Consider the following 23,809-nt stretch of genomic DNA (forward strand, 5'->3'; position numbering starts at 1 on the left):
GCAGACCGTGCACTTCTCTTCTTCGGTGCCGTTTGCCCATCAGTCGTTGGTGAAGCTAAAATTCATGGCTGCCGTCAGCGAGGCAGAGAGCTTGGTGGCTATTTTCTCTGCACGGGAAGGCAAGGAGAAAACGGGTCAGAGGGCTTAGCAGCTTCAGACATCTGTTTCACCTCCCCAGTTTATTTGTGGCTAGCCCCACTTGCAACAAAAATAAAACACCTCCCAATAAAATTGGTACAGTTAATAATCATCGCTGAAAGAACGGGGTAACAGGCTTGCACCGTCCAAACAAGACGCAAACATCAACAGAAGACTCAGGCAAATAAAGAGCTTCACCCAGTACCTAAAGCTTGGAATATGATACATCTCTGCAGGGAGGTTGTTTCAGAGCTAAGGTGCCACCACAGAAAAGGCCCTATTACTGGCTGCCAGCTACATGACATTAAAAAGGTAAAGGTCCCCTGTGTAAGCACTGGGTCATTCCTGACCCATGGGGTGACGTCACATCCCAACGTTTACTAGGCAGACTTTGCTTACGGGTGGTTTGCCAGTGCCTTCCCCAGTCTTCCCTTGACCCCCAGCAAGCTGGGTACTCATTTTACCAACCTTGGAAGGATGGAAGGCTGAGTCCACCTTGAGCCGGCTACCTGAAACTGACTTCTGTCGGGATTGAACTCAGGTCGTGAGCAGAGCTTGGACTGCAGTACTGCAGCTGACCACTCCGCCACGGGGCTCTTAGACATGACATTAGAAAGTGGGAATTCATTGAGCATGCCCACAGATGCCAGTATTACTTGACGGACAGGTGAAGAGGAGAAAAAGTGGTCTTCCTATCCCGAGGCTGCTTAGACCGTTTAAAAAATAAAGGCCAATTGTGCCTAGAAATGAATTGGCAAGCAATGCAATTCTTTGATGGCTAACATTATATGATCATGTCAGTTATTAATCATGGCGGTGAGTGACTCACGCTAGTCACTAATCCTGTTGCTGCTTTCTGTGCTTTTTGAAGTTTCCAGATAGTCTTCTAAAGCAGCCCCATGTACAGCATGTTACAGTAATTAATCTGAATATAATTCAACTATGGACTAGGGAGAAGGGAAGCACAGCAGGGAGCACTCTAAGGCAGTTCCCACATGTAGAATCTTAGAATCACAGAGCTGGAAGGGACCACCAGGGTCATCTAGTCCAACCCCCTGCACAAGGCAGGAAATTCACAACTACCTCCCCCCACATACCCACAGTGACCCCTACTCCATGCCCAGAAAATGGCCAAGATGCCCTCCCTCTCATGATCTGCCTAAGGTCATGGAATCAGCATTGCTGACAGATGGCATTGCTGACAGATGGCCATCTAGCCTCTGCTTAAAAACCTCCAGGGAAGGAGAGCTCACCACCTCCCAAGGAAGCCTGTTCCACTGAGGAACCGCTCTAACCGGTAGAAAGTTTTTCCTAATGTCAAGATGGAAATATGATGTCACTTCACACCCTTGAATTCTTACAGGATGCAACTGAGACCAGGCCTTGCTTATTCCCTTACACGGAACTCAATAAACCTAATGTTTAAATATTTAGCAAGAGACCTTCCCGGTTCCCTTCTTGCTGGCATAAGAGCAGCGTAAGAACAGTTAAGCCCAAATGTTTGCTCCACTGCAGGGAAGGTTGTAACCTGGTCAGGCCCTCCATCACTAGGGTTGCCAACCTCCAGATAGAGCTGGAGATCTCCCGCTATTACAAATTATCTCCAGGCAACAAAAATCAGTTCCCCTGGAGAAAATGGCCACTTTGGCAATTGGACTCTATGGCATTGAAGTCCCTCCCTTCTAAAAACCCTGCCCTCCTCAGGCTCCACCCCCAAAATCTCCAGGTATTTCCCAACTTGGAGCTGGCAACCCCAGGTGGATGGGAAGTAGGGCCGCCAACCTCCAGCTGGTGGCTGGAGATCTCCCACTATTACAACTGATCTCCAGGCGACAGAGATCAGATTCCCTGGAGGAAATGGCTGCTTTGGCAATTGGACTCTATGGCATGGAAGTCCCTCCTCAGGCTCTGCCCCAAACACATCCCGCCAGTGGCGAAGAGGGACCCGGCAACCCTACAACCCGGCTGCCTGTTAACCAGAGGTGGCGCACAGGGGCATATGGAAGGAGATGGTCCTTCAAACGTGGGGGTTAGGGTTGCCAACCTCCAGGTACTAGCTGGCGATCTCCCGCTGTTACAACTGATCCCCAGCCGATAGAGATCAGTTCACCTGGAGAAAAATGGCCGCTTTGGCAACTGGACTCTATGGCATGGAAGTCCCTCCCGTCCCCAAACCCCGCTCTCCTCAGGCTCCGCCCCCAAAACCTCCAGGTATTTCCCAATCTAGAGCTGGCAACGCTGTCCATCACCCCACCAGTACGGCCAAAGCAGCTAATCAGGCAAAACTTCTGCTGACGATCTGCTAGGGGAGCCTTACCTGCCCTCTTCTGCTGCTTCTTGCGCCTCTTGCTCGCTGCCCACAAACCCTGGCCCTGTTGTAACGGGTCCAGGGCAGCGATCTCCTTCAGGTCTGGCGCTCTGGGCACGGCCTTCTCGGCTTCCTTGAGGGCCTCTTTCTTGGCTTTTAGCTCCACGGTGATGAGGCCGAGCTAGAGGGAGAAGGAAAGAAAGGCCTTACTCGCTGAAATGGCGAGTTCGGGAGGTGGACGGGCAGAGATGAGCAAATGACGATTTTTGGCCGTGGCTTCAAACAACGCATCGTTAATCTGTGGAACTCCCTGCCTCAGGATGTGGTGATGGCTGCCGACTTTCTCTACCTTTTTAAGGAGAATCAAACTGGTTTACAATCTTCCCTTCCTCTCCCCACAGCAGACACCTTGTGAGGTAGGTGGGGCTGAGAGAGTTCAGAGAGAATTGTGACTGGCCCAGGGTCACCCAGCTGGCTTCCTGTGGAGGAGTGGGGAATCGAACCCAGTTCTCCAGATTAGAGTCCACCGCTCCTAACCACTACACCACGCTGACTCTCAATAACAAAATGACTTAGGAAGGTACTCTACAACAGGATTGTGGTTGGCCGCTTTTTATGGTTTGCGTCATTCATTTATTGTATGTATTGTAGTTTCAGGTGGGTGACCATGTTGGACTGCAGGAGAAGAACAAGATTCGAGTCCAGCAGCAGCTTAGAAACCAACAGGATTATCGGGGTATGAGCTTTCATGAGTCAAAGCTCCCTTCGTCCGATACAGAGGGAGATTTCACTCTTGAAAGCTGATATCCCAGAAACCTTAGAATCATAGAGTTGGAAGGGACCACCAGGCTCATCTAGTCCAACCCCCTGCACAATGCAGGAAATTCACAACTACCTCCCCCCCACACCCCCAGTGACTTCCTACTCCATGGTCTTTATGGTGTTACTGGATTCGAATCTTGCTCTTGTAAGTCTCATGCTGCTGTTACTGCATTGGGTTCTCGTTCTGTCATTCCACCCTCTGCAAGCGTCAAAGTTGGGTCCCGTTTAATTAAGAATTGCTACAATGAATATTGTACAATCTTTAACAGAGATATGATTAATCAAAAGTGGAGAATGGAAAATAACTGGAATACTCATGGATGCAATTATGACTAAAGCAGATATAATGGCAATGGTTACAGAATAGTATGTTAAGAAGATTAACTTCTTTTTAAGATCTAAAATGTGAGTTTTTGAAAAGGCAATTATTTACCAAAACCCCTAGAAGGGTGAAAAAGACGGTGTAAATGTGTATGTTTGTTATTGTCTTGTCTGTTTTATAAAACTTTTAATAAAATATGTTTTTTTTTAAAAAAAAAAGTTGGCTCCTGTTTGAACGCTCCTACCGACGGATCCCTGTCTTCCTCCATCTTGGACTCTGCCTGCTCAGGACCACAGATGCCCACTTTTTCCTCATCCATCTCCGCTTCTCCTCCGCAGGTGAGGCCGAAGTCCTCCATAGCGATGCCGGCAGGGCCAGAGGGCATGTCTGCAACAGATAAAATGCAGTTCAGAGCTCCTAAAAAGTGGCTTTTATTCCCCCTCCCCTGAAAGCTAGGTCCTTTGCCCATGAGTGAGTTGGTCTGACTAACTGCTCACGGGTACGGAAGAAGAAGAACGAAGGGCCATAGCTCAGTGGTAGAGCCTCTGCTTGGCATGCAGAAGGTCCCAGGTTCAATCCCTGGCATCTCCAGTTAAAGGGACCAGACAAGTAGGTGATGTGAAAGACCTCTGCCTGAGACCCCGGAGAGCCGCTGCTGGTCTGAGTAGACAATACTGACTTTGATGGACCAGGTGTCTGATTCAGTATAAGGCAGCTTCATGTGTTCCTAGAAGAGGAGGAGGAAGGGTTGCCAGCTCCAGGTTAGGAAACTCCTGGAGATTTTGGGAGGGGAACCTGGGGAAGGGAGGGACCTGAGTGGGGTACCATGCCACAGAGTCCACCCTCCAAAGCATATGTTTTCTACAGGGGGACTGATCTCTGTAGTCTGGAGATAAGCTGCAATTCTGAGGGATCCCAGGTCCCACCTGGAGGCTGCCAACCTCCAGGTGAGGGCTGGAGATCTCCCAGAATTACAACTGATCACCAGACTACACCAAACTCTTATTTCTGTATTACTTATTTAAAACATTTATTTCACTTCTCCTGGAGAAAATGGCCTGCTTTGGAAGGTGGGACCGCACGGCATTAGACCCTACCGAGGTCCCTCCTCTCCCAGGCTCCACCTTCAAATCTCCAGGTACTTCCAAAGCCCAAGTTTGCAGCCTTAGTCAACAAAGCACAAATTTATTTACAGGGTGGGGGCATGGGGCTTGCAGGGGCTTCTGCCTGAGGACACCGCTGCCCAGAAGTAGGGTGGGGGCAGCAAGGGGGCAACCAATGCAAAGGCAGGAAGAGGAAAGACAAGCAGAAGAAGAACGGGGGGGGGCGTCTCTCAGCCCGCTCCACTTACGTGCCAAAGCCGCCTCGTTGTCTCGCTCCAGCACTTCAAAATCAAAGGCCTGGCCCATCTCTGCCACAATTTCCGCGCTGATGTGCGTGGGAAGAGTGTGAATCTCAGGCGGGTGAGTGAAATAGCTGATCTTCCCGCTAGCAAAAAAACAAAAGGTGCTGCCGAGTTAAACGCTGCCTTTACATAAGGAAATAAGAAAAGCCCTGCTGGATCAGACCAAGGCCCGTCAAGTCCAGCAGTCTGTTCACACAGTGGCCAACCAGGTGCCTCCAGGAAGCCCTCAAGCAAGACGACTGCAGCAGCACCATCCTGCCTGTGTTCCACAGCACCTAATATCATAGGCATGCTCCTCTGATCCTGGAGAGAATAGGTATGATTCGTGACATGATCATCTTTACGATTATCTTGTAGTAAGTAACTTTTCCAAAACTCTGCCCGTTCCTTTGAGGCAGCGGAGAGCGGGATGCCTGACTCTCCCTCCCAACTGGATCTTCAGAAGAACCCTGTGAGGCGGGCTAGGCTGAGAGTGTCCAGCTAAGATAGGGTTGCCAGTCTCTGGATGGTGGCTGGAGAGCTCCTAGAATTACAACAGGTCTCCAGGTTACAGATGTCAGTTCCCCTGGAGAAAAGGGCTGCTTTGGAAGGTTGACTGTATGGCACTAGATCCCACTGAGGTCCCTCCCCAGTAACGTTGCCAGGTTGCTGGGATCGGTGGGTACCGTATTTTTCACTCCATAAGACGCACTTTTTTCCTCCTCAAAAGTGAGGGGAAATGTCTGTGCATCTTATGGAGTGAATGCCGGCTGGGCGCGTGCGCGTCGGGAAGGCGCGAGCCGGCGTTCCCCGCCCCGATGGCCAGCTGGGAGGCGGGCGGGGCGCACAGAGCCAGCTGGGCGCGTGCACGTCGGGACGGTGCGAGCCGGCGTTCCCCGCCCCGACGGCCAGCTGGGAAGCGGGCGGGGCCGCACAAAGCTGTCTGGGCAAGTGCGCTGTGCAGCCCCGCCTGCCTCCCAGCTGGCCGTCCGGGCGGGGAATGCCGGCTCGCGCCGTCCCAACGGGCACGCGCCCAGTCGGCTCTGTGCGGCCCTGCCCACCTCCCAACTGGCAGTCGGGGTGGGGAACGCCGGCTCGCGCCATCCCAACGCGCACGCGCCCAGCCGGCATTCACTCCATAAGACAAGTTTTAAAAACTAGGTGCGTCTTATGGTCAGGTGCGTCCTATGGAGCGAAAAATACGGTAATTGCCTTCCTTCCTCCGGGCTCCTCGCGGGGAGCGCACACGGCGCCATGTGCCACACAGTTACGTCACTTCTGCCAATTGCCACACAATTACGTCACTTCCGGGAAAACGCTATAGCGTTTTCGGGGTTTGAGTGCTAAAGCGTCCCATTGCGATGCGGCACTTCCAGGGTAAACCCGGACGTGATGCAATCGTGAAGCATATGCGATCGCTGTCCCAGCCCCACCCCAAAAACCTCCCACCATTGGAGAAGGGGGACCTGGCAACCCTACTTCCCAGGCTCCACCCCTAAAATCACCATGAATTTCCCAACCCAGAGATGGCAACCCTAATTATACCCCATTGAGGTCCCCCTGTTCCTCAAACCCTCCCCTCCCCAAGCTCCACCCCTAAAATCTCCAGGCATTTCCCAACCTAGAGCAGGCAACCCTAGGCTAAGACCCCCAATGAGTTTCGTGGCGACTATGACTTTGAACCAGAATCAGTCGCTCTCCCAAGGCCTAGTCCAGCACTCTTAACCCCGGTGCCAACTTTAGACGAGCAAAGCCTCTCTCCTTCCATTTCTCTCATTCTATTTCACCCCTGGCCACTTGGGATTAAAGCAGGCTTGCCAACTGCCCGGTGGGTTGGGCAAAAGCCCGCCAATGCACCGAGCTGCCCACTGACCCTCAGCCAGTGGGCAGGGGGCGCCTGTGATCGGCGCACGCCCAACCCGCGCAATACTCCGACGTCACTTCTAGGTTTGGCCAGAAGTGATGCAAACACTAACAATTACCTCTGAAACTCTTTGGAAACCATAGACACTAACAATTTCCAAGGCGATTGCTAGAGTGTCCGCGTCACTTCCAGGAAAACCCAGAAGTGACGTCGGCGGGTTGCGTACAAGCTGATTGCAGCTGCCAGCCATGCCCCCGAAAAGCTCATGCCGGTGGCGAGGAGCAACCCTTGATTAGAGGCACCCCCAAAAGGGAGAGGCCTACACTAAAACTGGCCCTGGCAACAAAGTTGAAAGCTCCAGATTACGCTCGATTCTCGCTGTCCTTCACTCACCTCGTCCAGTCGCTCAGCACCGCTTTGGCAGCTTTCTCGTGGTCAGGCGTCCCTCCCTTTTTCAGTTTGCCTTGCCGCCTGGACAGATGAGCCAGGAACTCCATGGTGTCTCTGAAATCTGGCACACGATAGTGCTGCGTGATCTGGGTTGTTTTTTGGGAGGGGGGGGAATGAAATAGGAAGAAAAAGAAGCAGAGTTATCGATTCTGAACTTCTCGTTGCAGCAAAGATGATCCGTTGTAGCCGTGGCCTGGGGGAAGGGGCAAGGAAGATCCTACCACCGAGAGTTTAAGCCCTTCCTTACATTCTGAGCTTTCATTAAAACAAACTTTGCAAGTCTTTAATCTGTTTAATTTACAGAGACGTAGCGGGAAATCAGAGTCCAGCAGCACCTGAATATAAGCTTTCGAGACTCAAAGCTATACTCATCACACAGAGAGGCTTGGGAAAGGCAGCACTGAGTCTCAAAGGCGTATACTCTGGAAACTGCCTTCTACTTGCCTCCTACCTTCCTGAAAGCGGTGGCACATAGAAAAAAAAAGCCTCTTTTGAAAGATACATAGAAAACTGCCCTTTAAGTAGCCTGATCTCCAACCATCAGACACTGAAAACGAGCAGTATGTTGAATTAAAATCAGAATCAGACAGGGAAAAGCACTTTTAAAATGGACAAGAGGGGATCTCGGTAACCTATGCCGGATGCCAGTCTCCATACTGAGTTGTTTTCTGTCGCCCCAGAAGGTCGGACCAGAAGCAATGGGTTGAAATTAAATCAAAAGAGTTTCCGTCTAAACATTAGGAAGAACTTTCTGACAGTGAGAGCGGTTCCTCAGTAAAATAGGCTTCCTCGGGAGGTGGTGAGCTCTCCTTCCCTGGAGGTTTTTAAGCAGAGGCTAGATGGCCATCTGTCAGCAATGATAATTCTGTGACCTTAGGCAGATTGTAAGAGGGAGGGCATCTTAGGCATCTTCTGGGCATGGAGTAGGGGTCACTGGGGGTGTAAGGGGGAGTAGTGGTGAATTTCCTGCATTGTGCAGAGGGTTGGACTAGATGACCCTGGTGGTCCCTTCCAACTCTATGATTTCTATGAGTCTTGTACCAGCTGCAGTTTTCAAGGGTAGCCCCACACATGTTTCAAATACTGCCAGTCAATCTGGCCCACCATCACCACCCCCCAGCGCCCCTGCTGAACTCGCAGCTACCTGCTGCTTATTGCATCGTTTCAAGATGGCCTCCACGGGGGCCACGGAGTCAGCCAGCTGCTCTATCTTGATACAGTTTCGTAGGATCATGGCGGCATCGGAGGTGGGAGACGCCACGACAATCCCCGGACAGTCCAGCAGTTTGATATGTTTGTCAAGCTGGATTTCTTGCAGGCACCTGTAAGACAGACCAGTGGGATAGCGAATAGGAGAAAGAACAGGCAGGGCTGAAGGCAGGTAACCCAGAAGATGGGGCAAAGGAAGAAGAGCTGGTTTTTATATGCTAATTTTCTCTACCTTTTAAGGAGAATCAAACCAGCATACAATCTCCTTCCCTTCCTCTCCCAACATACACATTGTGAGGTAGGTGGGGCTGAGAGAACTCTAAAAGAACTGTGACTGGCCCAAGGTCACCCAGCTGGCTTCGTGTGGAGGAGTGGGGAAACCAACCCAGCTCACCAGATTAGAGTCTGCCGCTCATGTGGAGGAGTGGGGAATCAAACCCAGTTCTCCAGATTAGAGTCCAGTGCTCCTAACCACGACACCACGCTGGCTCTCCTAACCACTACACCAAAGCACAGTCTTCCTGTCAGTAGGTAACGCAGCTTATCATAGCAACCCCTCATTACCCCATCCCCCAAAGCCCATGGTAAGCTTTCCCTTTTTGCATGGGCCCCCCAAAATGGTATGGTAGTGTAGCAGTGTAGTGGTTAAGAGCGGTGTTTTGGAGCGGTGGACTCTAATCTGGTGAACCGGGTTGGTTTCCCCGCTCCTCCGCATGAAGCCAGCTGGGTGACCTTGGGCTAGTCACAGCTCTCTTAGAGCTCTCCCAGCCCCACCTACCTCCCAGGGTGTCTGTTGTGGGGAGGGGGAGGGAAGGGAGATTGTAAGCCGGTTTGAGGTGGTAGAGAAAGTCGGCATATCAAAACCAACTTTTCTTCTTCTAAAACCCAGTCAGCTCGGAACACCCGGGGCTCAAACCTGCTTGGTTCCATCCAGCCCCTTCTGCAACCAGCACCTGCCAAATCTTTCCTGCACCGGGCTCCGATTTGTTTACCACAAAGAACTGAAAACACTGAAGGTTCTCTGCCCGAACAGCCCAAATCAGGCTGCTTGGGCTTGGAGCCACCTTAGTGGGTCAGGCTACAAAGCCCAGCCTCCGGGAGAAGAAGAGTTGGGTTTTTATATGCCCACTTTCTCTTACCACTTAAGGGAGACTCAAACCGGCTTACAATCGCCTTCCCTTCCCCTCCCCACAACAGACACCCTGTGAGGCAGGTGGGGCTGAGAGAGCTTGAAGAGAGCTGTGACTAGCCCAAGATCACCCAGCTGGCTTCACGTGGAGGAGTGGGGAAACCAACCCGATTCACCAGATCAGAGTCCACTGCTCATGTGGAGGAGCGGGGAGTCAAACCCGGTTCTCCCGATCAGAGTCCTCCGCCCCAAACCGCCGCTCTTAACCACTACACCGCGCTGGGGGCCCTCTTCCCTGGCTGCTGCAACACGCTACATACTTGGTGACGCCGGGAGTGGCACCAACGCTGCAGGCCCGGCTCCTCTTCAAGCTGTTGATCAGGCTGCTTTTGCCGACATTCGGGAAGCCTGCGAGCCGGGAGGGAGAAAAGGGCCCTCCGTCAGCCAAATAAATTGCTATCCCGTCGGCAATCTGTCCTCCCTGAGCACCTGAATGGGGAAGGCTCTCCCCTCCAACGTGTCCAGGGTGAAAATCAAGAGGGTGTTGGGAGAAGAAGCCTCCCTTCCTTTCGCCCGTCAATCATTCGTCACAGGGAGCGGAGGAAAGGACCGAGGCATAACAGTCCCTTCTTCGCACCTCCTGGCTCTCTTCTCGATCCTTCTGAGCAGCGGGTTCCCAGCTGCCTCCCAGACCCTCCCCCCAAATAAGGGTGGCCCTGCTCACCCACAACGCCGACGCTGATGGCGGTCCTGACGTCCTGGTTCCGGCAGTAGTTCCCCAGCACTTTCATGAGGCAGTCGGCCCCCACGCAGGCCCCGCTGCTAAGCAGGTCGCCCGAGGCCTGGGCTACCGGGACGCGGCTCTGTTGCTGGAAGGGAAAGAGACAGAGAAGGATTGTTAGTTAAGAAGCCCTTGAAGACCTGGGCCAAACCTCTAGGCCCCAGTTCCTTGCTGTGGCAGAAGCCAAAGCTAGAACGGGGGAGTCGCAAACATTTTTGTTTTAATGATTTTATTTTGGAAGCATGAAAAAAAAACCATAGCAATCACTCCAACCCCAATCAAACATACAGTACATCAAATTTTAAAGGGTGCCGTTTTTAAACCGCCCCCATTAACCAGCTGAGATACTAAAAGATCCCATTGTTAGCATCGTGTCATACACTCCGTATTTGAATCCCGCTACCCTGTCTGGTAAATTGTATATTTAGCCTACTAATTTCGCCACATCTCTGCCTCTACTCCGTCAATCTGTTTCATACTTATGGCTTTATTCAATCAATCACGTTTTATTTCGATACAATATCAGCTCTGAGTAAAAATCAAAGTTAGGTTAAAATAATAAAATAAGTTGATGATTCTTGGAAGGATGATTTGAAGAGGAGAAGGAAAGATCTTCTATGGGGAGAGGTTTTGAATTAGCCATTTACGAATTCCACTAGACCGGAGGCAAAATTTGGCTACTTGAGTGGTTATCTCCCGAGAGGAGTCTGCTAAGAGAAGGAAAACTAGCTTCTTCCGACCACTCAGGAAAGGATGACAATATGGGGAGAATGTACCGCTTATCGCTTTATTATATTAAAGCTTGATTACTTGCTAATTACTGCTTTGTAGGGTCTCCAACATTTTTGATCCCACGGGCACCTTTGGGATTCTGACACAGCACGGTGGGGGCTACTGGCTCCTGCAGCTGACCTTCAGTCATAGACTGAAGATCCTTGTGTTGTGGTGGCAGCTGCTGGCAAGTTAAGAGTTTTAAAAATCTTCAGTCACCCAAATCTCCAAAGGCTAACAGCCCTACCTGGCCTCGCCCACTTTCTAAAAACCCCTGGCAGGCGCCAGAAAAGGTGTTGCTGGGAACCACACCGGGGACCCGTCCTAGCAAATCCTTTCTCTGACAGAACTCTTGCTTCCAGTTCTCATCCCTGTGAAGCCACTGTTCCTCCCAGCGTGGTGTAGTGGTTAAGAGCAGTGCTTTGGAACAATAGACTCTGATCTGGCAAACCGGGTTTGGTTCCCCACTCCTCCACATGAGCGGCGGACTCTAATCTGGAGGACCGGGTTTGATTCCCCGCTCTTCCACATGAGCGGCGGACTCTAATCTGGAGGACCGGGTTTGGTTCCCCACTGCTCCACATGAGCGGCGGACTCTAATCTGGAGAACTGGGTTTGATTCCCCGCTCCTCCACAGAGCGTCAGACTCTAATCTGGAGAACCAGGTAGGTTTCCCCACTCCTCCACAGGAGTGGCGGATGCTAATCTGAAGAACCGGGTTTGATTCCCCACTCCTCCATATGAGCAGCAGATGCTAATCTGGAGAACCGGGTTTGATTCCCCATTCCTCCACATGAGCGACAGACCCAAATCTGGAGAATCGAGTTTGATTCCCCGCTCCTCCATATGAGCAGCAGATGGTAATCTGGAGAACCGGGTTTGATTCCCCACTCCTCCACATGAAGCCAGCTGGGTGACCTTGGGCTAGTCACAGTTCTCTCAGAGCTCTCTCAGCCTCACCTACTTCACAAGGTGCCTGTTGTGGGGAAGGTGATTGTCAGCCGGTTTGATTCTTCCTTAAGGGGTGGAGAAAGTCGGCGTATAAAAACCAACTCCTTCGTCAAAAAGAAAGGCCCAGGATCTCCTAAAAACCACCTCCAGGAGACCTCTTGGTCAAACCTGGCCTCCAGAGAAACACCCCTTCCCGCTAACCTTGAGGCAAAAGAAGTATAATGGAAGTGAAATCTGTGGTAACAGAACTTGCTGACCGGCCATTTTAAGAAGAGGGGGAAACTGAGGAGCCAAAAACCTCACTGCTTCAATTCCAAACGGCCCTCGAAGAAAATCAGCTGCCGAGCCGGGTTGCGGCTCCTGCCTCTCACGGAGTCGCTCACTTACCAGGTTTCTGCTCTGCTGCTGAGTGGAGGCTTTAAAGGCGACGGTGGGGAATTCGTTCCTCAGGTACTTGAGCCATTTTGCCACAATCTCTTTAGACACCAGATCTGGGGCAGGAATAAAACAGCGGGGTTAGTTTAAGGGTTCCCGGCGAAGCATGAATCGAGGATGCCCGCACGGCCTGATCAGGGCCGGATGTATTCTCTGTGTTCACCAGGCAAACTGTGTTTTAAGGCTATTGCACATGTGCATGTTTAAATTGTAACATATCCCAAGCTCAGCTGGTGGGGCAGGCTAGAAATCCAAATGATATTTTCCCCATAGGGCTGCCAGCTCCAGGTTGGGAAATTCCTGGGGATTTTGGGGGGTGGAATCTGGGGAGGACGGGGTTCAGGGATGCAAGGGTCTTCAGCGGGGTGTGACGCCATACAGTCCATCCTCCAAAGCAGCCATTTTCTCTAGGGGAACTGACCCGTCACCTGGAGATAGTTTGTAATCCTAGATCTCCAAGCACTACTGGGAGGTTATGCAACAAAAATAAACCAGCACTAGACTAAACCTCTCAACATGTATTCTATATCTTCAATTACAGTGTGCAAACACAACATACAACCTATAAACATACCATGCGCATAAGAAAACCTACTCTTGTGTGTGTGTGTGTAAAGTGCCTTCAAGTCGCAGCCGACTTATGGCGACCCCTTTTGGGGGTGTTTTCATGGCAAGAGACTAACAGAGGTGGTTTGCCAGTGCCTTCCTCTGCACAGCAACCCTGGACTTCCTTGGTGGACTCCCATCCAAATACTAACCAGGGCTGACCCTGCTTAGCTTCCGAGATCTGACGAGATCAGGCTAGCCTGGGCTATCCACGTCAGGGCAAACCTACTCTTACAACAATACAAAGCAAAAGAAATAAGTCCATACAGATCCTCTGTTTCAATAAACTTGAACAACTAGCATTTTATCAGGATTGCAAAGGTCACTCATCAATTCTTTTGCTGGCCTGGAGGTTGGCAACCCTCTCTCCCCACCCTTCTAGGCACAAGGTAATCTCTAAAATGACATTAGCTCCTCTCCTTTCCCTGGTTTCGTAGCAGCAAAAAAATTCCAGTCGGGATGAGAATCCCTGTATCACTCATAATCATAAAAGGCAGGGAAGAAAGGTGCTGTGATTAAATGCTGTACAGGAAGAAATCATGAGAACAGCTCCTAATGAGTTCAACCTTTGTGTATGCTGGGAAAGGTTGGGAGGAATCCATTTAATGGCTTGTACGGTCGATAGTCCAAATACGGAATCTAGAATTTAGAGAAGTCTGGCTTTCACTTCCTATTATAAAAGCACGTTTCCCGCCCTCTTGCCTTGAAAACCCTACGGGGATTGCCATAAGTCAGCTATGACTTGATGGCCAAAAAGAAATTTATTTCTGGGGATAAAGGGGGGAGAAGAAGCAAAACTCCTAAATTGAACAGTACAACATTTAAGAATTTTAGAAGGACATAGACGAGCTGGAACGTGTCCAGAGGAGGGCAGTCAAGATGGTGAGGGGTCTGGAGACCAAGTCCTATGAGGAAAAGTTGAAGGAGCTGGGTATGTTTAGCCTGGAGAGGAGAAGACAGAGGGGATATGATAACCATCTTCAAGTACTTGAAGGGCTGTCATATAGAGGATAGTGCCAAGTTGTTTTCTGTTGCCCCAGAAAATCAGACCAGAACCAACAGGTTGAAATTAAATCAAAAGAGTTCCCGTCTAGACATTAGGAAGAATTTTCTAACAGTTAGAGCGGTTCCTCAGTGGAACAGGCTTCCTCAGGAGGTGGTGAGCTCGCCTTCCTTGGAGGCTTTTAAGCAGAGGCTAGATGGCCATCTGTCAGCAGTGAACGTAAGAACATAAGAAAGGCCCTGCTGGATCAGACCAAGTCCAGCAGTCTGTTCACACAGCAGCCAACCAGTAGCCTCCAGGAAGCCCACAAACAAGACGACTGCAGCAGCACCATCCTGCCTGTGCTGATTCTATGACCTTCGGCAGATCATGAGAGGGAGGGCATCTTGGCCATCTTCTGGGCATGGAGTAAGGGGGGGGGGAGGTAGTTGTGAATTTCCTGCATTGTGCAGGGGGTTGGACTAGATGACCCTGGTGGTCCCTTCCAACTCTATGATTCTATGAACATAGGTAAGGCTTGCTGATCATTGGATATGGAAGGGGTCCCTTCTAAATAATCACACAGGACTAGAATCGTGGGAGTATCAACCCTAGACATTGCTTCCTTCCCAAGAAAGCCGGGCTTCCACACTTACCAATTTTGTTCAACACCAGGACCAGTCTTTTGTGAGCGCCAGCCTGCAGCACCGCCTGCTCCACCTGGGGGCAACGGCATCCTTGGGGGTCCCGAGCATCAAGGACCTCCAAGATGACATCGGCTGCTTCGATCACCTGGAGAGAGAAAAAGATGTTCCACCTGGTATCTGTCTCAAATGTCCCATCCGGGGTCAACAGGGTTGCCAGCTCCAGGTTGGGAAATGGTGATTTGGGGGGGTGGAGTCTTAGGAGGGTGGGACTTGAGAAGGGGAGGGGCTTCAGTGGGGTATAATTAGGGTTGCCAGCTCCAGGTTGGGAAACACCTGGAGATTTTGGGGGTGGAACCTGAGGAGAGCGGGGGTTTGGGGAGTGGCGGGACTTCAGCAGGGTATAATGCCACAGAGTCCACCTTCCAAAGTGGACATTTTCTCCAGATAAACTGATCTCTGCTGCCTGGAGATCAGTTGTAATAGAGGGAGATCTCCAGCCACCACCTGGAGGCTGGCAATCCTAGGGGTCAACCAGGATAACCCATGGTTAGCACATGAGATTAGGGATGCCAGCCTCCATGTGGGACGTGGTGATCCACCAGAATTATAGCTCATCTCCAGACTACAGAGATCAGATCCCTGCAGAAAATGGATGCTTTGGAGGGGTGGACCCTATATGGCATTGTACCCCACTAAGGTCCCTGTCCTCCCCAGGCTCAGTCCCCAAATCTCCAGGAGTTTCCCAACCTGGACCTGGCAACTTTACCCCCCCCCCCCCAATCCCCAGCCAGTGACTAAGGGGGATCTGGAAAACCTACATGAGATGCATCTTTCCCTAAACTCAGTGACAGGCCACTGACCTTCCTAAACTCCCTATAATAAGTCTTGCAGGAACTGTCTTTCTCCAGCAGCTCATGTTTTGCCAGTTGCTTCAGATCCATCTCCTGCGGGGAGAAAGAAAAAAGACACGTTTATACATGATGGGAGGCAGGGGGTTAGAAAGAAGAAGGGGAAGGGGAAGAAGGAGAAGAAGAGGAAGAAGGGGAAGAAGAGGAAGAAGAAGAGTTGGTTTTTATATGCTGAATTCATCTACCTTTTAAGGGAGACTCAAATCGGCTTACAATCACCCCTTCCCCTCCCCACAACAGACACCCTGTGAGGTAGGTGGGGCTGAGAGAGTTCAGAGAGAACTGTAACTTGCCCAAGGTCACCCAGCTGGCTTCGTGTGTAGGAGCAGGGAAACAAATCCAGTTCACCAGATCAGCCTCCGCCGCTCACGTGGAGGAGCGGGGAATCAAACCCGGTTCTCCAGATCAGAGTCCACCGCTCCAAACCACTGCTCTTAACCACTACACCACGCTGTGTCTCTAGGCTCCTTCCAGCCCTATGTTTCTGTTTCTATTCTATCACAGGAGCGCACCAAGAATGTAGCAGTCAACATGGGAACACCACCGAAGAAGATCTCGCCCACGGCTTCTTTACCTTCTGCTCGAAGTCCCGCTGCCTGCGCATGGCGTCATTTTGTAGTCCTTCCAGATTCCGGAACCGGTTCATTCCCTTTTGCCGCGCCGTTCGTTGCCGTTCCTGCAGCTCCATAGTCTGAAAGAGATGTGCAGAGCTTTAAATTACTGGAGGGGGGGGGGGCCTGGCCTCACTGGAAAAGGTTCTTCTCACTCACTGAAACCCGAACGGAGTTTCGGCACCCACCCAATCCTTAGCCAGAGCTGGGAAATTAATCCAGGAGTCCCAGAAGACAGTCTTTTGCAAGCTTTCCCACCTCTCAGACTCACCCGTTTATGCTTTAGCGCTGCCTCCTTCTTAACTTGCTCTTTGAAATGGGACAACTGAGGCACGCCTGGGTCCTTTTCCCCATGAGGCTTTGCACCCCTTTTCTGCGGAAGCCGAGAGACACACTGGTGAAGGCTACGGTTGCCAACCTCCTGGTGGGGACAGGAGTTATCCCAGAATTACACCTGATCTCTAGACTACAGAGATTAGTTCCCCCGGCAGCTTCAGGGTGCCAACTCTATGGTAGATCATAATTTCTAGGTGAAATCCCTTCCCAAATTCCTCCCTCCACTGGCACGACCCCCAACTCTCCAGGACTTTCCCAGGCCTGAGTTGGCAACCGTAAAAAAGGCACTGAACTGTACTCCATGTCAGACATTAAAGATCAAGAAATTCATCTCACCCTCACAGACAGCAACGATAAAAAGACCTTTGTTCTTCCACTAGACTCAAACCCTGTAGCTCCTTAGAGACCAACAATATTTTCAGAGATCATGTTAGAGCTTCATACCTGGTCAGTATCCCCTTCCATAACCTCAGAATAGTTTTCACCTCCCTCCGGTTTCAAACCATGCCAACGGCATTGTTCGCCGGACGTTACTCCTGAACACCACGGGCCTCTCGCCTACGTATTTGTGGAGCCGTTCCAGAGGACCTAATTCCTTACGCCTTATTCTGTCCTCTTTACACAGAGCCCAGATGTACATTTCTCGGAGCGTTTCTAAAGGGCCAGTCTTTTTCCGGATCCAGAGAAGCTGTTCTTTCTCCTGTCAGATGCCGATCCTGATGTTTCCTACAAAGTATCGCTCTTTGCTTTAGCAGCCAAGAAAATCCAAGCTAAAACTGTTTTTAATCAGGGAATTTAACATATTTAATTACTAGCTTCTTGGGGGGCGCGCGACTGTTTTAAAGTTATTTCAATGTTATTTCATGTGATTTTATTTTAAAGTTTTGTATGGTAGATTGTGATGGCCTTTGGCCACAAACAATAAACTTTATCACTAATATTTTCAGAGTATGAGCTTCCGAGAATCAAAGCTCCCTTCGCCGTATCGGAGCTCTGACTGTCAAAAGCTCACACCCTGAAAATGTTGTTAGTCTCTAAAGGTGCTACCGGACTCGAACCTAGTTGTTCTACTGCAAACCAACACGGCTGCTCGCTGAAGCCCTTCTTCCACTACTTCCATTTCCCCTTTCCCCAGAGCTAGGAACATAACCCCCAGCCCAGTTTCCCATCACTGCTGTTTCCACCAGATCTCTTCTCCCACCACATCTGCGACGTTAAAATCCAGGTGCTATTTACTCCAGATATTTTGTCCCTCTCTCTTTTCGAATGCCTCTCTCTTGGCCTCAAGACAACATGGTTTCTGTTCCTTGCAGGGCGCTGAAACAACACACATTGATACACATGAAGGGGAGGGGCTGTGGCTCAGTGGTAGAGCATCTGCTTGGCATGCAGAAGGGTCCCAGGTTCAGTCCCTGGCATCTCCAGTTAAAGGGACCAGGCAAGTAGGTGATGTGAAAGGCCTCTGCCTGAGACCCTGGAGAGCTGCTGCCGGCCTGAGTAGAGAATTCTGAGTTTGATGGACCAGGGGTCGGATTCAGTAGAAGGCAGCTTCATGGGTATTTGGGGAAGCATGGCTCAGTGGTAGAGCATCTGCTTGGCGTGCAAGAGGTCCCAGGTTCAATCCCCAGTGTCTCCATTTAAAAGGACCAAGCGGGAGGTGATGTGAAAGACCTCTGCCTGAGACCCTGGAGAGCCGCTGCCAGTCTGAGTAGAGAATACTGACTTTGATGGACCAAGGGTCTGATCCAGTATAAAGCAACTTCATGTGTTCATGTGAAGCTCCCTTATACTGAATCAGACCATCAGTCCATCAAGGTCAGTATTGTCTACTCAGACTGGCAGTCTTTCACATCACCTATTGTCTACTCAGTCTTTCACATCACCTACCTGCCTAGTCCCTTGAACTGGAGATGCCGGGGATTGAGCCTGGGACCTTCTGCATGCCAAGAAGAGGCTCTTCCACTGAGCCACAGCCCCTCTCCAATGACTGCTGATCTTATCAGTGCCAACTGTCTCTGTCCTCACTTCCCTCTGCTGCCTTTACCATCACTGACCACCCATTCCTCCTTGACTCCATATATCCAAACTTATTTTCCGTATCCTTTCATGAAGAGAAAACCCCCAATCCAATGGCCATGCCCGGCTCACCTTGCTGTTCTTGGGTCTCTTCCCAGATTTTTTCTGCTCTGCAAAAGCAAAGAGAGAAAAAGCGAAAGGGGGAGGGAAAGGATCTCATTGTACATTTGGAATTAAAGTTGGAATTCTTGCCAGATCAGAACCAACACTTGAACCCCAAGCAGGGACTTACTGTGCCGGGTCATGGCATCGAAGAAGAAAAAAGAGGCAAAGTTAAGCTTCTCTGTCTAGTACTGGATTCAACAGTCACTGGAGAATCCTCTAGGTTACTCCCGTTCCTGTTTAACAGTGCCTGGAAGAAAAAGGTGTCACTCCCATTTCAAAATCAGAGGTCCATATATGATGGGGGAAAGCGCCGTCAAGTCACAGCTGACTTATAGTGACCCCATAGGGTTTTCAAGGCGAGAGATGAGCAGAGGTGGTCTGCCATTGCCCGACTCTGCGTAACAACCCTGGACTTCCTTGGTGGCCTTCCATCCAAGCACTAACCAGGCTCTACGCTACTTAGCTTCTAAGGTTCTGATGAGATCAGGCTAGCCTGGGCCGTCCAAGTCAAGGCAAGAGATGAGCAGAGGTGGTCTGCCATTGCCCGCCTCTGCGTAACAACCTTGGACTTCAAGGGATAACCAGGGCCAACCCTGCTTAGCTTCTAAGGTTCTGATGAGATCGGGCTAGCCTGGGCCATCCAAGTGAAGGCAGGGTCCAAACATAAGGTGGGGAAAATAGGAGCCTGGTGTTCCGGCCTTCCCGGAGATGTAGGTGAGGACTCAAAATAAGCTGGAGAACACATGTGCGACCCAGCAAAAACCCAAGCCTAACTGCACTACTGGGTGAGGCAGAGAAAGAAGGAGGCCTTGCTGGGCAACCCTCTCTTCCCATCATCCCTGAGCAACATTTCAGGGCCAAACAGCAGAAAGAAGCAGGGGTGTTTTTGCTGGACTGAAAGGACTTTGCCCTCACCTGGAGGGCCCCAGGCTAGCCCGATCTCATCAGATCTCAGCAGCAAAGCAGGGTCGGCCATGGTTAGTACTTGGATGGGAGAGCACCGAGGAAGTTCGGGGTTGCTACGCAGAGGCAGCCAATGGCGAACCCCCTCCCTTTGTCTCTTGCCTTGATAACTTTTCGGGGTTGCCGTAAGTCGGCTGCGACTTGACGGCACTTTGCACCGTCAAAAGCACTTTAGCCTAGGAGTGGCGGTTGAATTCACTCCCCCGGTTAGATACTGGAGAGAAGGTTTTGTTCTAGGTTTCTCCTTGACAAGGCTGCTTTCGTCTGCGTGAAGCCCTCCCAATGGGGGTGTACGCAGAAGTGAATCCCCTCACTGACAGTTTATTGACAAGAGAACTGGATTCCAACACCCGGCAAGCAGAAGAGAAACCTCAGCTGCGATTATAATTCTATAATTTAAAGACTTGGTTAATTAGACGACTGGTACAGTTAAAAAGCAGGATGTTTATATGACACATGTAACTTAAAAGAGTAGTCCATCAATGGGATAAATCTACGGTATGGTTTAGGTGTGCTTTTGTAAAGGGTTAATTACTGATTTCCCTGATAGAAGGACAAGACTGTATGTATGGATATGTGTTTGAGTATGTGTACGTGTTAGTAATTTTTAACAAAAAATATTTTTTTAAAAAGAAACTTCAGCTGCGTGAAACAATGCCCCCCTTCCCAAAATAGACGAAGAGAGGAAAGCCGGGTCACCATCTCTTGGCCTGACCTACATCACAGGGTTGTTGTGAGGATAAAAATAGAGGGAGAACCATGTACACCACGTACACGGGGGAAGGGAAGGATGAAAGTGCAACATATAGATTACTGATGTTTGTAGGATGGGCGAAGGAAGAAGGCATGCGGTAGCTAAAAAGGCCAATGCGATCTTGGGCTGTTTCAACTATAGTGTCCAGATCACGCGAACTGATGGTATCGCTTTACTCTGCTCTGGTTAGACCTCACCTAGAGTACTGTGTTCAGTTTTGGGCACCGCAATTTAAGAAAGATGTAGAGAAGCTGGAACGTGTCCAGAGGAGGGCAACAAAGATGGTGAGGGGTCTGGAGACCCCAATCCTATGAGGAAAGGTTGAAGGAGCTGGGTATGTTTAGCCTGAAGAGGAGAAGACTGAGAGGGGATATGAGAACCATCTTCAAGTACTAGAAGGGCTGCCACAGAGAGGAGGGTGCCGAGTTGTTTTCTGTTGCCCCAGAAGGTCGGAGCAGAACCAACGGGTTGAAATTAAATCAAAAGAGTTTCCATCCAGACATTAGGAAGAACTTTCTAACAGAGCGGTTCCTCAGTGGAACAGGCTTCCTTGGGAGGTGGCGAGCTCTCCTTTCCTGGAGGCTTTGAAGCAGAGGCTAGATGGCCATCTGTCAGCAATGCTGATTCTGTGACCTTAGGCAGATCATGAGAGGGAGGGCATCGCGGCCATCTTCTGGGCATGGAGAAGGGGGGTCACTGGGAGGGTGTGTAGGGGAGGTAGTCTGAAACTTCCTGCATTGTGCAGGGGGCTGGACTAGATGACCCTGGTGGTCCCTTCCAACTCTATGATTCTATGATCTTGGCCATGGAGTAGAGGTCACTGGGGGTGTGGGGGGGAGGTAGTTTTTAATTTCCTGCATTGTGCAGGGGGCTGGACTAGATGACCCTGGTGGTCCCTTCCAACTCTATGATTCTATGATCTTGGCCATGGAGTAGGGGTCACTGGGGGTGTGGGGGGAGGTAGTTTGAAACTTCCTGCATTGTGCAGGGGGCTGGACTAGATGACCCCGGTGGTCCCTTCCAATTCTATGATCTTGGCCATGGAGTAGGGATCACTGGGGGTGTGGGGGGGAGGTAGTTTTTAATTTCCTGCATTGTGCAGGGGGTTGGACTAGATGACCCCGGTGGTCCCTTCCAACTCTATGATCTTGGCCATCTTCTGGGCATGGAGTAGGGGGTCACTGGGGGTGTGGAGGTAGTTTGAAATTTCCTGCATTGTGCAAGGGGCTCGACTAGATGACCCCGGTGGTCCCTTCCAACGGTGTGATTCTCTATTATTACTGATGCTTGCAGGGTGGGCCGAAGGAAGAAGGCACCCAAACACCCGGCCAGCAGAAGAGTGTAGCAATGCCCCCCCTCCCTTCCCGAAATAGACCAAGAGAGGAAAGCTGTGGTTGATTTTGTGAGCTGTGCAAAAGCAGCAGGTCCTTCCATTGCATGACTTGCAGAAAGTAAGAGCAGCTTTGGCCCGCACCCTAACTATGGATCCAACCCCCCCCCAAAAAAAACTAACAGAGAGAGGTTAACCCCCCCCCTCCAAATTTACGATCCTCCCACCCCCATAATCGATTGACCCAGTGATGTGGTCTCACCAGCAAGGAGGTTCCGCTTCCAGGGCAGGCAGCAGCAGCTGCTTTCCTTTTCTCCTTTGCAAACACGTGCGACTTCCTGATCGGGCCACGTGGTCCCCCGCGCGTCCCCGCGGGGGGGGGCGTCCTGCCTGCGCGCGCGCGCGCCCCCGTCCGCCTGCCGGGGACGCGCGGCCCGCGAGAGCCCTTTCCCGGCTCCTCCTCCCGTTGCTGAGTTTGCACGAATGTGGGTTTGGTTTTCTTGGGCTCGAAACAAAGCAAACAGTGGGGGGGGGGGAGAAGAAGGGGAAGGGGGGCGGTGAAAGAAAGGATTGTGCCGGCGAAGGAGGCAGGGACGGGAGGTTTTTATTTTATTTTATTTTTTTTGCGATGGTACAGCCCTAGTTTGCAAAATGTCTGAGTTTGCAAATTGCAATGGTACAGCCCTCGTTGGCAAATGTATGGGGTTGCACATTGCAACGGTACAGCCCTCGTTGGCAAACGTCTGGGTTTGCACATTGCAGTGGTACAGCCCTCGTTGGCAAACGTCTGGGGTTGCACATTGCAGTGGCACAGCCCTCGTTGGCAAATATCTGGGGTTGCACATTGCAATGGTACAGCCCTCGTTGGCAAATATCTGGGGTTGCACATTGCAATGGTACAGCCCTCGTCTGCAAACGTCTGGGGTTGCACATTGCAATGGTACAGCCCTCGTTGGCAAATGTCTGGGGTTGTAAATTGCAATGGTACAGCCCTCGTTTGCAAACGTCTGGGTTTGCACATTGCAATGGTACAGCCCTCGTTGGCAAATGTCTGGGGTTGTAAATTGGAATGGTACAGCCCTCGTTGGCAAACGTCTGGGTTTGTACATTGCAATGGTACAGCCCTCGTTGGCAAATGTCTGGGGTTGTAAATTGCAATGGTACAGCCCTTGTTGGCAAATGTCTGGGTGTGCACATTGCAATGGTACAGCCCTCATTGGCAAATATCTGGGGTTGTAAATTGCAATGGTACAGCCCTCGTTGGCAAATGTCTGTGTTTGCACATTGCAATGGTACAGCCCTCGTTGGCAAATGTCTGGGGTTGTAAGTTGCAATGGTACAGCCCTCGTTTGCAAACGTCTGGGTTTGCACATTGCAATGGTACAGCCCTCGGCAAATGTCTGGGGTTGTAAATTCGAATGGTACAGCCCTCGTTGGCAAATATCTGGGGTTGTAAATTGCAATGGTACAGCCCTCGTTGGCAAATGTCTGTGTTTGCACATTGCAATGGTACAGCCCTCGTTGGCAAATGTCTGGGGTTGTAAGTTGCAGTGGTACAGCCCTCGTTTGCAAACGTCTGGGTTTGCACATTGCAATGGTACAGTCCTCGTTGGCAAATATCTGGGGTTGCAAATTGCAATGGTACAGCCCTCGTTGGCAAATGTCTGCGGTTGCACATTGCAATGGTACAGCCCTCGTTGGCAAACGTCTGGGTGTGCACATTGCAATGGTACAGCCCTCGTTGGCAAATATCTGGGGTTGCACCTTGCAATGGTACAGCCCTCGTTTGCAAATGTCTGGGGTTGCAAATGTGCATGTGAGGCGCCCGGGTTTTGCACATAATGCACAGCGGCTTGCTCGGTAAAACTGCAGAAAGTTGTTTCCCCAAAGAATCACAGAGTTGGAAGGGACCACCAGGGCCATCTAG

General features: G+C 50.9%; 1 protein-coding gene across 1 annotated transcript; it reads right to left on the minus strand.

Moving 5' to 3' along the window:
* Positions 1-20: 20 nt before the first annotated feature.
* Positions 21-18,975, minus strand: GNL3L (G protein nucleolar 3 like). Its single transcript, XM_056867389.1, has 15 exons — positions 18,963-18,975; positions 18,803-18,840; positions 16,590-16,691; positions 16,282-16,398; positions 15,660-15,743; positions 14,809-14,944; positions 12,517-12,620; positions 10,351-10,495; positions 9,947-10,034; positions 8,433-8,610; positions 7,232-7,374; positions 4,942-5,078; positions 3,835-3,977; positions 2,456-2,627; positions 21-107 (listed from the first exon to the last, which is right to left on the minus strand). Exons 1-15 carry the CDS (start codon positions 18,973-18,975, stop codon positions 40-42), a joined length of 1,668 nt encoding a protein of 555 aa, XP_056723367.1. The 3' UTR covers positions 21-39.
* Positions 18,976-23,809: the final 4,834 nt, after the last annotated feature.

This window comes from Euleptes europaea, chromosome 1, assembly GCF_029931775.1.
Source record: "Euleptes europaea isolate rEulEur1 chromosome 1, rEulEur1.hap1, whole genome shotgun sequence".
NCBI classification, from domain to species: Eukaryota; Metazoa; Chordata; class Lepidosauria; order Squamata; family Sphaerodactylidae; genus Euleptes; species Euleptes europaea.